The 15000-nt window shown below is 37.8% G+C and overlaps 1 protein-coding gene across 1 annotated transcript in view; it reads right to left on the bottom strand.

Annotated features, from left to right (window-relative positions):
- Positions 1–15000, bottom strand: part of LOC140952446 (two pore channel protein 1-like) — a 59743-nt gene that overhangs the window by 26103 nt on the left and 18640 nt on the right. Inside the window, exons 10-18 of the mRNA XM_073401871.1 lie at positions 8319–8361; positions 7400–7466; positions 6359–6419; positions 6168–6219; positions 4352–4418; positions 2840–2884; positions 2208–2264; positions 1201–1269; positions 1–54 (exon numbers count right to left, since the gene is read on the bottom strand). The exon at positions 1–54 is cut by the window's left edge and continues 19 nt beyond it. Coding sequence (XP_073257972.1) covers positions 1–54; positions 1201–1269; positions 2208–2264; positions 2840–2884; positions 4352–4418; positions 6168–6219; positions 6359–6419; positions 7400–7466; positions 8319–8361 — 515 coding nt within the window. The remainder of the gene's footprint in view (positions 55–1200; positions 1270–2207; positions 2265–2839; positions 2885–4351; positions 4419–6167; positions 6220–6358; positions 6420–7399; positions 7467–8318; positions 8362–15000) is intronic.

Below are 15000 nucleotides of genomic sequence, written 5' to 3' on the forward strand. Positions count from 1 at the left end.
GGTACTTTCTCAATCCATAACCGACTATTTTTAAAAATGCTTCAGCTGTGTAAACTAAGAAACATGAGGATAAAGTAAACAAAAATGTGTTTACAAATAGTTATAGGCAATCATGTCAAGGCAGACATCCCTGAAATAATGCAAACACTAGGGCAGTGTTCGAAGAAAGTCATTTAGTACTAGCTAGAATGAACTAGCCCAAGAGTCATTTTAACTAACCCTCCCCCCCCCCCCAAAAAAAAAATTGATGAGTAGGCTTGATTAAAGTTCTTCTGTAATTTGAATTACCCAAAAAACTTTACTTGCCCGTTGGGTAGGTTGGTTAAGTGAAGAAGAGAATATCGGATGTGCCTTCCTTGGCGTGAGGAACTAAGGCTGAGGTGGATGTCATTGGTCTCCAGAGCTGGTCTAAACTGTGTCTTTAACCCATTCGCCCCTGAACCGCCCATAACCGCCCGTGCGGATCCAGGTCCTTTCTACCCTTTGTGACGTCTTCAGTTTTAACAGTCAAGGACAAATTTCTTCGCTGACTTGTGCAGAGTGAAGAGATCTTTCAAACCATACCAGAATGAGCACAATTCAGTCAAGGACACCGGAGAAAGAAGCAAAAACCCACGTGACATTGACCTGAAAATCTCCATGAAAATCTTGTTCCATTACTCACCTACCTTTCCTTTCACCTAATCCTAAGATCCTAAAAGCTTTCCTAAAAACTCTTCCCACCAAAATGAAGCCTACTAAATGCCCAGCAAGAGAAAAAACAAATGACGCAAGAAAAGCGGAAAAAGAAGGGAGGAGAGGAAGCGAAAATTAAAAGTCAAGACTGCTGTGTCACTTTTAAACCCAAAAACTTTCGAAATTTTGCTTTCTGCGCATACCCGAACTTCGCAAGCGGATATTTTGCATCTGGATCAGAAGGCCACGAAGCGTACGACCTGTAAACCGGTTTGTGGTAAGTTTTAGCTCTTTATAGCACGACAGTGACCGGAAAACCACTCGACTAGCTTCAACACGCGTTTTTCGGCAAAATCTCCAGGAGCAAATGGGTTAAATGCACACTCTATATAATCCTCACTTAGAGTCAAGTGCTGGGTTTCTGTAGCTATTTCTCAAGCCTGGAAAACCCTCTTTTTTTTTCGCTTTCAGTATTAAAATACAAGGAATGTAACCATCAAACAACGTAACCAAAAAAAAACTCACTAGAAATAAAGGCAACATGATACCATTTGATTTCTTCTCTTTGCTTGGCTCTTTCATTTTGTGGAGTGTCTGTAAATTTGAAATTCCTGTCAGGAAGACTTATATATCTTTAGACAAGCTTACATCTGTTGACTAAAAAATGTTTCAAGCTCCATCTGATTCTAGGTGAAGCCCAGCCCCCACCCCTCAAACATCAAAATATATAGCAGAACCTAGCGCATTCATGCTACAAGGTTTTTAGCACTGACATTAATAACCTCAGAAAAGTAGGAGCAATGGTTTATGTGTTCACAGTGACATCTGGGTGTGAAAAACAACTTTTCTTTTCAAGATAGGGGCTTTATTATGAAATAGCGTGTGTAAACAGACCGATAAAACTTTTCTTAAATGCAGGCGAGGGAGTGGGGGGAGGGGGGGGGGGACATTAAAAGAGCATTTATGGTAACTACGCATAAAAAAGCCACACTAGCCTGACAATCGAGCTTTTCTAGAGGAAATTAGGGGAGGGAACATTAATTTTCTCTCTCCTTATTGAGCCCCAAGGAAGGTCACACTTGGGTCTAAACCATACAACCAATGTTCACACAACATTGGGACTAAGTCAGCCTTACAGCATCAAAATAGAAAGGAAAACTAACACTCCAACCATAAAACTAGACAAGACACTACAATACTATTAAACAAAAAAAGAGCTGTCATAAAACAGAACAAAATAAATGGGGTGGGTGGGAGGAAAAGATTTGCTAAGCTGTTCTGAGTCCGCTACATGTATGCTCTAAAGTACTTGAACTATACCTTGAGTTTCCCTACCAATCTATATATATGACCGCATATAGTACTTTTACACTCGATCATGCTGCAGATTTTTATTTTCCTTGACATTATGTAAAAACGATTAGACACCAAACCTAACACTGAATCTAAAGTTGTAAGCTGTGCAATTAACGGCTGCTAAGTCCCTAGTCCCTGTAAAATCATCACTGTTTTTCTAAAAGCTCACTACTTACTAGAAAACCCAATAATATCAACAATAAATGATACTCCATTTGCAATGATCACAACATCTGCAAAAGAAATCATAAAGGGAAGTACTTGAATTTTGCAGCCATTGCCATAAGATGCTATAAAGGCTTTAATCATGCTGATAGTCTGTGCATAGAGATGTAATCAGCTAGGGGATGCACCCCTGATCCAAAGCTGACCAACTTTAACAGCAGCAAAAAATCCAATAAACCAATCATACCTGCAATTGTGGTTTGATTGCACCAAAAACAACAAAGGGGCATAGCAAAGCTAACTTAACACACATCAACAAAAATAATAATTAAATGTCACGGAATAAGTGAAGATCCGTTAAACCTTTAAGCCCGATGAGTTTATATCGTCATCAAATTTCTCCTTGTATTAAATATGAATGCTTTACAAATCACATCGGTGTCATTACTAGGAATAAGGACATGATCACAATAGAGACATCTGATAATTGAACAGATACTTTAACAAAATATCCCCACTACTTCTATAGGAGACTTTAAGTTATACAGACAACTCTGAATTTTGATATTGAGGTTGATACGAGGGACTTGATAGAATTTCTGCCGAAACTCAGCTTTTACATGTTGTAGTTAAGAGGACTTACAAATGAAGTATTCAAATGGTTTTGTTGTGATTATCCATCGGATACCTGTTAAAAAAGAAATGGGCTAAATGACTTAAAGGGGCCTTTTATTTCTAACCACACAGTTAACGTGGAGAACTTGTCAGGGACTGCAGAGAGGGTGGGACTGGGGAGGGGACAGGCTGAAATGGTCAAAAAAGAAAACAACATTTTACCCAGTTTACTATCCATCATCAAATTCCATTATTACAGTGCAACTACTATAACTGCAGCCACCAAAGCAAAGTTGACCAATTGGATGACAGGAAATTAACAATGCATTCCAAGTAAGTTAGTTGTCAATCATAAATATTACCAGGAAACAAAATAGACAACATGGTCCAAAATCAACCAATTACAACCTACAGACGTGACCTTTTGCTCCCGCTGAAGAAAGCATGTGTTTCCTGAGAGGTCTGTTAGAGTGAGTTATGAAGGCAAAAAACGAAAACGATAGTTAATATTTTTGGCTTGCAATCGCATTTTACAGCAAAGTGCAGCAATAGTGGCAAAGAAATTGCGGGTAGATGAAGACATAACAGCTTGTGTCAAAGAAATACGTCTTCTGGGTGTTGTCTGCAAAGTTTCAAAGAGAAAAACATTGTCTGGTGAACATTTAACAATTATTGGATGAGGTTGAGCAAATTGTGATTTGTCAGTGGCAAGCAGATCAATTATTTGCCTCCGCCTTTGGCTTTGGCAAATAATTGATCTGCTCACCACTGACAATTCATGATATTTTGCAATAACTGAGTTCAATAATAATGAAATATTATTGTTTCATCATTCAATCACCAAGTTTGTTTTTTCAATGATTATCTTCGGGAAGCGAAGCGATCTGCCATTTTTCAAGCACGAGCGATCGGAAGATGGAGAAAAGCGTGGTTTTGTTTACACATGAGCAGAATATTATTTGTGGCCAAACACAGTTGGACAACATTGCGCATAAGCAGACCATTATTTGTAGGCAGTTATTTGCAGGTCATGTGGTGGGCTCTAGGCCAATGAAAAGAAAGAAAAATTTGCATTGAATGATAATTTGCTTTCCTGACAAACGTTTTCTTTCAATATTTAATTTTGTGCTTCAAGCAACTTATTGCTTTTTACAAGTTGCTGATTGGCCCACAACTAACTTTTTTGGAAGGTACTGTTATTTTCCTGTAATCTGATTGGTCAACTTTGTCTAAGTGGCCCCGGGTTACGGAAGCAGCACTGTAAGTTTCCCATAGTTAGTAACTTTGATTACGTTTATGATGAAATAGAAGCCATGGTGAGTTTTGCTAGTTGTTGCCTGCAATCTCTTAAAAAACAACTCAGTAGAGAACAGAAATTGCAGTAGCTGTGATAACCACTAAAGGGACCCAGTCAACGTCGTTTGAACAAAAATTCACCAAATTAGAATTGACACTTATTTTGATTCACATGAGGCCTACCAAGCAACATTCACTTGTGAACTACAGTAACTATAGTTCAGAAGCACCTGGTAGCACTGACCTTTGACAGTACGGTACAGATACTTCCATCGTGTAAGGCAACCAAACCATGCATTGTCACTTGTGATCTGAAAACAAAAGAAACCATGTACTGTAGATCAAACCACAACTAATCTTACTGTTGTTCCTCTGCTCTGGCAAAGACTTACTAGAAACAACTATTTCCAAGACATAGCAAAAAATGTTTTAACCCTTTAAGTCCCAACATCCTTATACATATTCTCCAAACTGATCTCCATACATTTCCTTGAAGAATTAGTTGCGAGAATTGGGTACAAGATCAAACATTTTTCTCTTTGTATTCGTTTTATTAATTCTTATGGACTTTGCTCATGACAATCTGTGGATATCGTTAGGAGAAAATTGATTTTGAGTACTATTGGGACTTAAAGGGTTAAACAAATAGAATGTTTTCATTCGAGGCCATACATTGCCATCAAACAAAGAAAACGCTTTCTGAATAGGGACAAGGGACTGGACCTGGTCATGGGAATATGTACCAAATTTTTCTGTTACATAGCCAAAACCCATTTTACCTTAGTTTGCTAATAAAGTTTGAGTGATTCCAACCAAATATTTAAGTCGTTTTAAACCCTTTTTGCTCTCAGTTTTGGAAATATATGTTTCTAGTATAACTAAATCTTCATGTTGGTATTTCACACACCTCAGACCCAATACATAATATCTGAAGTCCTCCATCTTAACCCATTTGCCCCCTGGGCAAGTTAGATGCCAGATTGTCTGTGACCACTAAAACCGCGGACATCAATAGTAGTAAAAGGGGCAAAAAAATTGGATCTTCACAGGACATTTTAGGCAGTTCGGGTTGAAATAGGTTAATTTCAAACCGCTAAATCACTCTATTGATCCCAAGACCAACATATACAACCACCTAGCTCTATAGACAAAATGAAATAAAAACATCCAAAACTTTGCTTGCAACCTACTAGCTTATAGCTACGTGATTTTGCTTCTGTCTGTTTAGACATACAGCTTTTTCTTCTTCTTTTTTTGGAGGGGGTGGGGGGGGGGGGGGGAGGGGGTGTTGCCAGGGCATGCACATGAAAAGAAAATTTTCATGACTCCCTTAAACAAGTAGTATCCATATAAAAAAGAGCTCTATACAGTTCAATTAAATAATCATAAATACATGATTAAAAAATTATACCGTGTGGCACAAAGTTTTTGTGGGAGTTTATTTTTGCAGATTGGTGATTCTTTGTGTTTTGCGGGAACTAATTTTTGCGATTAGGACTGACTGTTTTTTGTTGCTGGGAATTGATTTTTGTGCTTTTCAGAAATTTCCAGACAAATCATTAATAATATTTCCTTTTTTTTTAATATGTGCAATGGAAATCCATATTCCAAACAATACTACAGAGTGCGTACCCTATGTAAAACCAGTAATTGTTTTGTTTGTGAATGAAAGAGGCAAGTTGTACAGTAATTGAACAGACACGATTTCTTTGTGCTGCATTTTTGCGTAGTGAATTTAAGTTAGAGGATGTTTACTCCGAAGAAAATTTTTGCGGAAAAAATATTTGTGGTAATTTTTTTGGCGTGAACTTGTTTATGCTGATCACTGGAGAAATTACAAAAATTAAAAAACCCGCAAAAATTTCACACCACACAGTATTCATAATAACTTGTGTAATCCTTTCACTCTTAGACTGAATGAAGTAGGAAACATTTAAATCTGTAGACAAAATTTTCTGTAGGGTACTATTAATTTCTATATCAGCATTTTGAAAAAAAGAAATTTGTTTACTTTGGCCTCTTCTGGGAATGGAAAGATTATAACAATAATGCATACATACTCTTTTCCACTTCATCTCACTGTTTTCAAAAACATGATAAAACTCCTCCAAACTAGCAACAAAAGTGAGAATAAAAAAGTGAATGTTTAGCGACAAGAAAGAGATGTTTGAGACTGACAGAGGGCTGGATTTAATTGGATAAACTAGAATAGTATAATCATATTAGGAAACCAAAAATTACTTGTTCGTACCTTAATTGCTTTCTTTGGCTTGAGGTCAGTGACTTGAATACAAGATATGTCTCCACAGGTGCTGTGTCAGAAATTAATACAATAATCTATGTCAAGAGGACGGGAAAATGCAGTGCAGTGGGATGAGCAGTTATCATGTGATCTGTTCAAGTTCTTTTTCCAAGGAGAGAGTGCATATTAATGGGAAAGAGGGAAAAGGACCATCTCATCACAGGTTACTGTTACAAGTAAAAGACAATTTTTATTAAATTCAGGTTAAAGTTTTTTTAACCCAGGTTGTTTCTCAATTTCCTTTGTCTCCTAGCCCTGGTTATTCATGAATTAGGGCTAGGAGACAAAGGGAATTGAGAATCAACCAAGAGGTTGATAAATTTTAACCCGAATTTAATTTTGACCTGTAACATTACCGCCCATCAGTGTGGCCTCAGATTTGAATCCTGGGGAGAACTTTATGTGAGTTGAGGTTTTGTTACTTCAAAAGAACCTTCATTCCAGCTTGCGCCAAGAGGTTTTTCTCTTGGTATTCTTGTTTTACCATCTCATAAACCAACATTTTGAATTCAATTCAGAATAGCTATAGTACACAAAGAATGGGCAGAGCAGCATAAAATGCAGACTGCGGACTATTGTTTTTAGGGTTAGAAAACAATGGGACTGTGGTTGTCACGTTCTCATTGGCATGGTGAAAACTATAGTCAGCGGTCTGCATTTTACAGTGACTGCATAAAGAATGGCTTTGTGCCAGATGTGATAACACTCAGTTGATAATATTCGGACAATCTTAACTTAGTTTCGCATTCATCTGTGTGTGTTTTTTCCCAACTCATTTGCATTACAGAAATACTGTGATAAACTGTGTTGATGTGACCAGCGAAGGGCCATGAAAAACTGCAAAAAAAATTTCTGGTTGTGCTAATGTTTGGGCAGTATACAGTAAGAAGCTAGAAGCTGGTCACCACTAGGGCATAAGGTAGAAAATGTAAGAAACCAGATAACATAAGTTAAAAAAGTGCGACAACAAAGTAAAGAAACGAAACTTACTGCTCCTTGGTTTGTAGAATGACATCAAGCCAACAAAATGTGGACAAAATGGGATGTTATAAGGAGGCTAGCAAAATATTAATAAAACTAACTCTTAGCAATTTGCAGTTTGTACATATGTTGTTTTATCTGTGGTACTTTGATGCATGAAGCATATATTGTGGCAGCGTGGCCAAGTTGTTGGCCACTGTTGCTGGACTTGTAATTTGGAGAACCCGAGTTCAAGTCCCGCCCTAAAAGCTAGCTGCATTTGTTCTTGGTTGTCTCAAGTTCAAATCCTCGGCCATGCTTGTAAAATAGCCAATTGGTTTGCCTCCTACTAGCTGAGATTTTTAACCATACTATGTTCCATTTAAAATACTTGTTTTATTATCCCTAAAAAGCCCCATAAGGCGAGAGGATAATTAGTATTATAGTTAATAATAGCATGACTTGTAGTGATATTTGGCATAAATACCATGAGTGATATTTCGAAATTGTTATACGTAATTTCATGAGCCGTTAGGCGAGTGAAATTTGAGACAATTTTGAAATATCACAAGTGGTTTTTATGCCAAATATCACGTACACGCAAAGGTTATGTAATTTTCACATGTAGGTATTAGCTGAAATTCGACTGCTGTAAGCCAATCAAATTGTAGAAATTTTTCATGTAGTAGTGTAAAAGTATTATTAATGTTATCATTATTATCAAGAAAGTGTAGATCAAGGCTTGCTGACAGAAAAGGGATTACTAAAGAATAAAATAGTAGGGGTTAAAAATAATGAAAGTCCATTAAAATTCTGAAAAAATGCCAAGGGGCTTACTTTTAAAAGAAGCTATCAGAATTAATTACTTTGTACCTTAGAAATAAAATGTCCTTTCCAGACTATGTCTAGACTATAATACAGTACACTTTAAATTCAATGTAAAGCTTACACTCATACTGCAGAGCAGCTTATATGCTTCTCTAACAGAACGCCTTGAAGTAGAAAAGATATTTTAATGTTAGGAAGTAGAAGATTAATTATCAGTCTTAACATTTAAAAGCAAACGTCTACCCAACACATTTAGAAAGACTAACAACTAAACTTTGCCTACTTTTCTACTAGTTTAAATAGCACCTTACCAAACTAAAAAACATAAAATTTGAGCCAGAACATAAACACCTGTTAAATTTAAGCACCTTTCTTTCAGTAAGTGCACCCAATCTCATTTTCTCAAAAAAGAGGCACCCCCCTGCAAAAAAAAAAAGCCTGCATGGAGAGCAAAGAAAAGCCAGGAGCTCCTGGCTTTCTCGGCTTTTCCATGCTTTTTTGCCTCTAAAAAGTCTGGAAAAGCTTGGAAAAGCGAGGATATTCCTGGCTTTCTTGGAAAGCCTGGAGTGGTATTCCAAGAATAGCCTGGAGAGCCAGGAGGTAACTCTTGGCTTTCAAGAAGTTAATGTATTTCGCTGTTCCTGATTAGCCAAAATTCCCCTGGATAATTCTTCAAAACCAGCTACCATTGACCAGTTTAGGAAGACGTACACGCCAATATCAGTACGGTTGATACTGATATTCTACTGATAATAGAGAAAAAGGGACAGCAGGAGCACAGTAGTTCAACTGCATTGGTTGAAATGGTGAAAATGGTGCAAATTTAGTCTCAAATTTTATGGACAAAAAAACCCCAAACTACTGCCTAAAACAAATAGGAATAAAGGATAGAAACTGCTATTTGAACATTTTGCCATAGCTAGTGCAGATTTTTTCGTTTTGTTGGCTAGTTTCGCCGTTCAGAAAAAGGAATAATTTTATACGGTTAAGTTAAAAATATAAAATTGTATTGTATTTATAGATGTTTCAACACACAAAATTATATCTATCCTTTTCAAAATCTCACTCTCAGCTTTATTCTTAAAATATTCTTAAAATTTCGTAAATTTCAGCCTCGATATTCTTATAAAATATATTCTTATAAAAAAAAGAGTGTAGATCAAAATAAAAATCAAAACCGTTCAATAGATAAAGTCCGGAATCTGGGAAATAAAAAGAGGTAAATATACAAAGACCCTCGCCAAGATACAGGCCAGAAGAATATTTCGTATACAAGTATCCGAAGAAATTTTTTACCCAAATTAATAGAGATTTGTATGGAGACGCCATGCTGATGCCCACCTGGATGAGCACCAACATGGCGGACGGAAACCAACAAAAAAATCTGTTACCGAGTTTTGGTACCAAAGCGTGAATTTATTCCTCGAGGACTGAACTCATAAACATTAAAGTAATACTTTTTCTAATTACATGAACTGTTTAGATAGCAAAATTCCCCGAAATACGTCGTTTTTTAACCTACAAGACAGCTCTCTCGGCCGTCATGTAAATGCCACGTCACGCATTAGCTTAGAAATTCAAGCGTCACAAAACCAAGAACCCTTTTGAAGCGAAAATTTGTATGAAAATTAGTTTTCAGCTGCTCTAATACATCATAAAAGTAAAATCTCAGTAAGATCAATAGTTTTGTAGTTTGAATTTTAATGACGTCATGTGAAAACCAACAATAATGGCCGGGAAGGGTTGAAAACACTAAATGACCGGCAGTCTTATATTATCAGTAAATTTCACAAAATCGAAAAATTCCAGCTAATCTAAACTATCATTTGTCGATTAACAAAAATCAAGCGATCCTGAAATGCTTTATAGATCTCAAGTCTAGCGTATGGTTTACACTGGGCTCAGAGGACGAAACCATTAGGGGCACCCAACGAGAACATAGCCTCAAAACCACTTAAACATAGCATTGTTAAACGTATTTTAGTATTTAAACGGTAGATTTAGGCATATTTTTATCCCCTAAACATTTTTCATCTGTTCGGATTTCCTAGCTGAAAGTCTAGTGATCCGAAAATTGTAGGGATCAAAACTTACCTCTTCGAACATTTCAGCCAGAAAAAAGGCTCCCGAAAATTCTAGGTGACCTTTTTAGGGTAAAAATCCGTTAAAAATGGGCAATTATACCATGTTTTAGATGTTCGAAAATCCTAGGACAGGCAAGCACGAAATCTTATAACAAATGTTCCGAAAATTCTAGAAAATTGACGTTGGGTGTCCCTGAACAATGTTTTGTGATACTTAGAACTTTTCAGTCTTTTCAGCTCGAGTGCCGGTCAAGGTGTTGAAAACACTAAATGACCGATTTTGTGAAATTTACGGATAATATATGACTGCCGGTCATTTAGTGATTTGAAAACCTTGACCAGCACTCGAGCTGAAAAGAGTTCTAAGTGTCACAAAACATGGTTTCGTCTTCTGAGCGCAGCGTAAACCAAACGATAGACTTGAGATATATAAAGCATTGCAGGATCGCTTGACTTTCCTTAATCGACATATGATAGTTTGGTTTAGCTAGATTTTTTCGATTTGTGAAATCTACTAACACTGCCGGTCATTCAGTGTTTCGAAAACTTTGACCGGTTACCGGCCATATAGCCACAGCGATAAAATAACGGCTAAATATGTACGAAATATATATAAGGGGGGCGCAACTTAGCCGTTAATTAGTATAGGTAATAGCATGATTTGTAGTGATATTTGGCATAAATACCACGAGTGATAGTTCAAACTTGTTATACGTAATATCACAAGCCGTTAGGCGAGTGAAATTTGAGACAACTTGAAATGTCACGAGTGGTATTTACGCCAAATATCACGTACAAATCATGCTATTATTTGTTTATACTATTACCCACAAAAGGTTTGTAATTTTCACATGTAGGTATTTCAAATTGAGCTTAAATACCACCGCTCTAAGCCAATCAAACTGCAGAAATTTCTCATGTACTAGTATAAACGGCTAAATTTTTACTATATATATTTACTATATAATATTGACAGGAATTTTAACTTAGCTGTTAGTAAAAATGTTTACTGCTATATATGGAGAGGAATTTCAATTTAGCCGTTAATTAACGGCTAAATTTTTTCCATATACATCCAAGGAAGGTTCATCTGAAACATTAATAAACGGCTAAATATTTTCCATATATACATACAACTTATTTAGGCTAAGTATTTCCCATGTGTATGAAAAGGAGGTTCAACTTTGCCATTAAATAACGGCTAAATATGTACCAAATATATGTAGAGAACGTAAGCCCAAAGAAAGGCGGCAGAATGGAGGCACGCGACAACATGAACAGCAAAGAAAAAGAGAAACAGAGAAGAGCACCCCGGCCCCATAGTGAACAATTCTTATTTCACGATACCACAGTAAAAGATGGCTTAGGGCACTTTCCATTTGTCAGAACTGACCAGCCAGACCATTTCCGTCGTAATGACAATTTAACTTTCAATCAAAATTATCCAAGCAGATCAATCAATTTCGAAATAGTATATGGAGATGGTGTTTCAGCAAAAACTCATAGAAAAGCCTCTTTCATTGTCGAAATGACTGTTCCAGCCATGGTCCGGTTACCCTGGGTGCCAGAGGCTTTTTATGCGCGGTTTCCGGTTTCGGTCAAGTCAAAACTCCGCGAAGCTCCCCGTCGCACACGATAAGAAACCCCTGGTACCCGGGGTGTGGTCCGGCCGGCAGCAGTTCTCACTTTTAGAAAGCGCCTTTAGTACCGTACCAAATGACGCCTGATTAAAAATGATCACTTAAGAAAACAACAACCTATGGTGTGGAGTTGGTGTGGAGTGTTAATGGCTAAGTTGAAACTCCCATTAATACATGTGGAATATATTAAGCCGTTCGTTAACAGCTAGGTAGATCCTCCAGTATAGTGGTTATATCAAGAGAGGATAAAGGGGCTAAGAAAACGAATCCCCCATATAGGCCCTCTACCCATCGTAATCCCTCTAAAGATAGTTTTAGATCTTTTCTGAGGCCTGTCGCTCCCAAGAGGTTTGAGTGATAGCCAATCATATGTCCTTAACTTTACCAATGTTGACAGGCATTGGAAAACGAGTCGCATGTAAAAGTATACGTTTTGTGGACGAATGCGACTGCAGGGAAGTGAGTGTAAGAAAAAGTACAGTCGCATAGACTGTAAAGCTTCAAATAATTTATAACTAAAGAACAACAGGACATCGCGCTCCGGTCTGAGGACTCACTTGCATCAAGAAAAACAAAATGGACTGTATCAGTCCCTGAAGAATGTTCTTGGTGTATCTTCGGTTTTTAAAGCAACGATTCGGATTTGAAGTTAATTTACCGTGAGAATTCGGCATCCTGCAAACAGTGAAGAGCGTCTAACGTCCCCCGGGGGGGGGGGGGGGGGTACTTTAGGAATTTCTAGGTGGGGATGTGCCGCTGCCGACCCTGGCCTGGAACCCTTAACCTATACCAGAGCTAGTTAAGCTGAATTTTGCTACCCTATACTAGAGTAAACTCCTCAAATCCCCCCTATCCTAGAGTAGCTTTTTCCCTAGTCTAGATAAAATCTTTAACCAACTGATCATTTTCCTGAAAAATGATACCCTATTCTAGACCCAAACGCTCTGATTTATACACCCTATCCTAGAGTAAACTGCTTGAAAATCATAGCCTTCACAGCGGCACATACCTATATAGCCCATATATGGCAGTACCCCCCCCCCCCCCCCCCCGGGCTAGCGTCAGAACATACCGGTAACAGGAAATCATCATCACCCTTACGGACCAAAAGCCACACGCATGTAGATACATGCACTATGGGAAAACCAAAGAAACTAAAATCACTACTAAAAGGTTTTTTTAATAAAGCTGCAAGAAAAAGCTTACGATTTTTAAAAAAGAGGTCAAAGAAAATTAGTGCTTAACAACTGCAGCTGATCGATCAAATTAATACTGTGTAAACCACACAGGAAACCAGAAAACAATTACTAAATACCTCATGACCTCTCAATGTCAATGTATGACTCCACGGAGACTCATTAGAGCGGCCAAATTGAGATTTGTTCACTAAAAAATTAAAATACTCCATGCACTGCACAACCTAGCTAAAAACAAAAAAAGGAAAACCGTTGTTGTTTTGAAGCACACTTTAACGTTCAGCCTGTCAACGCTTTATTTCAAACTTAACTTCTGACTGTTTTCTGAATCTCCATGTTCATACCTACTGAATGATACACGCTCAACTAAAGAAAAAACTTTCAAAAAACGATTATCATTTCCCATTAAGAGAGGATAAACCCTCTTTATCCTCTCTTGTTTCGCATTGATCGCAACTTTCGCCCTCCCGACATGCTTTTGGGTCCTTTTGTACCACGAAACTTCCACGCAATAAGCGAGGAAATATTATCCGCGGGAAAGCCGATACGTTACAAAAATATCGTCAGAGGGATTACGATGGGTAGAGGGCCTATATGGGGGATTCATTCTCTTAACCCCTTTATCCTCTCTTGGGTTATATGTAAGTAACGGCTAAGTTGAACCTCCTATGGCTCAGTCAATTCCGAGCGTACCCACACTCCCCGGGCATTTGTCGTGCATTTGTCATGTTACCTGTCAACGTCGTCCCCAGGGCATTTTTTAGGGAAAAGCCCTGGGGACGAGGTTGGTTATCTATCAGGGTGGTGGGGAATTTGCATTGTCAATGTAATCTTTTTTTTAACAGTAATTACAACTAGCGGCTAAGAGCGATTTGCTAAGGGTGCTTCACTGTTTTGATCAGACAATGATGGCTCCTTGATCAGATTACAGATTTCCCATAAACATGTCATTTGCAGCTAATTTACTGGAAATGAAATTTTGGTGTTGTCCGGAGCAGGGCATTTGGACCCCTTTATTAGGTTCCACCGCGGGGTTTTGTATGAACCGCCCGGCCCCACCGTGGGGCATTTGAAGCTTTTCCAAAAAAAAGGTTTTTAAAAAAATGACAAATACCCAACAAATACCTGGGCATGCTTAGAATTGACTAAATATGGGAAATATTTAGCCGTTGATTAACGGTTAAATATGCACGAAACCTACATATTAGGAAAATAGTTAGGCGTTAATTAACGGCTTAAGTTGCATCTCTTTTATATTTATGGAAAAAATATTTAGCCGTTAATTAACGACTAAGTTTAACCTCCTCTACATATATATATTGGAAATATTTAGCCGTTGATTAACGGCTAAATTTTTGTTTTGTATTTATACAGAGTTACTTAACGGCTAATTTTTTGTTATGTCTGTAGACAAAGATTAGTACAAATTTAGCCGTTGTCTAAACACCGGGTCGAGTAAGGCGTACTATTGAAGACATATAATTATAAGCTTATGTATCGGTCAAATCGAAGCTTTAACATCCCCCCCCCCGGCAACCCCCCGGGCATTTGACTTTTTTGAAAATTATTGTTCAAATTCCCCCCTACCCGGGCCAAAATGCCGTTCAAATGCCCCATACTAGGGTCCATTCAGGTGATCAAATGCCCCCACCCCGGGGACATTTCACAGGCACAAAAATGACAGAAAGACGGCGGAAACGCCTTCAGTCGTCGAACAAAATCTTTATAAATATAACAAAAACTGAGAAACACTGTTAGCGTATTTACTACGAACAAAAGTCTCGTGCAAAGCGGCGGAAATCGCTACTACAAGGTCACTGAATGCTTAGCTTTTCTTCGTCATGTAACCTACAAAGCGTTCTAGACAGTGTTCCATAAAAAAA

The sequence above is a fragment of the Porites lutea genome, chromosome 11, assembly GCF_958299795.1.
Source record: "Porites lutea chromosome 11, jaPorLute2.1, whole genome shotgun sequence".
NCBI lineage: Eukaryota > Metazoa > Cnidaria > Anthozoa > Scleractinia > Poritidae > Porites > Porites lutea.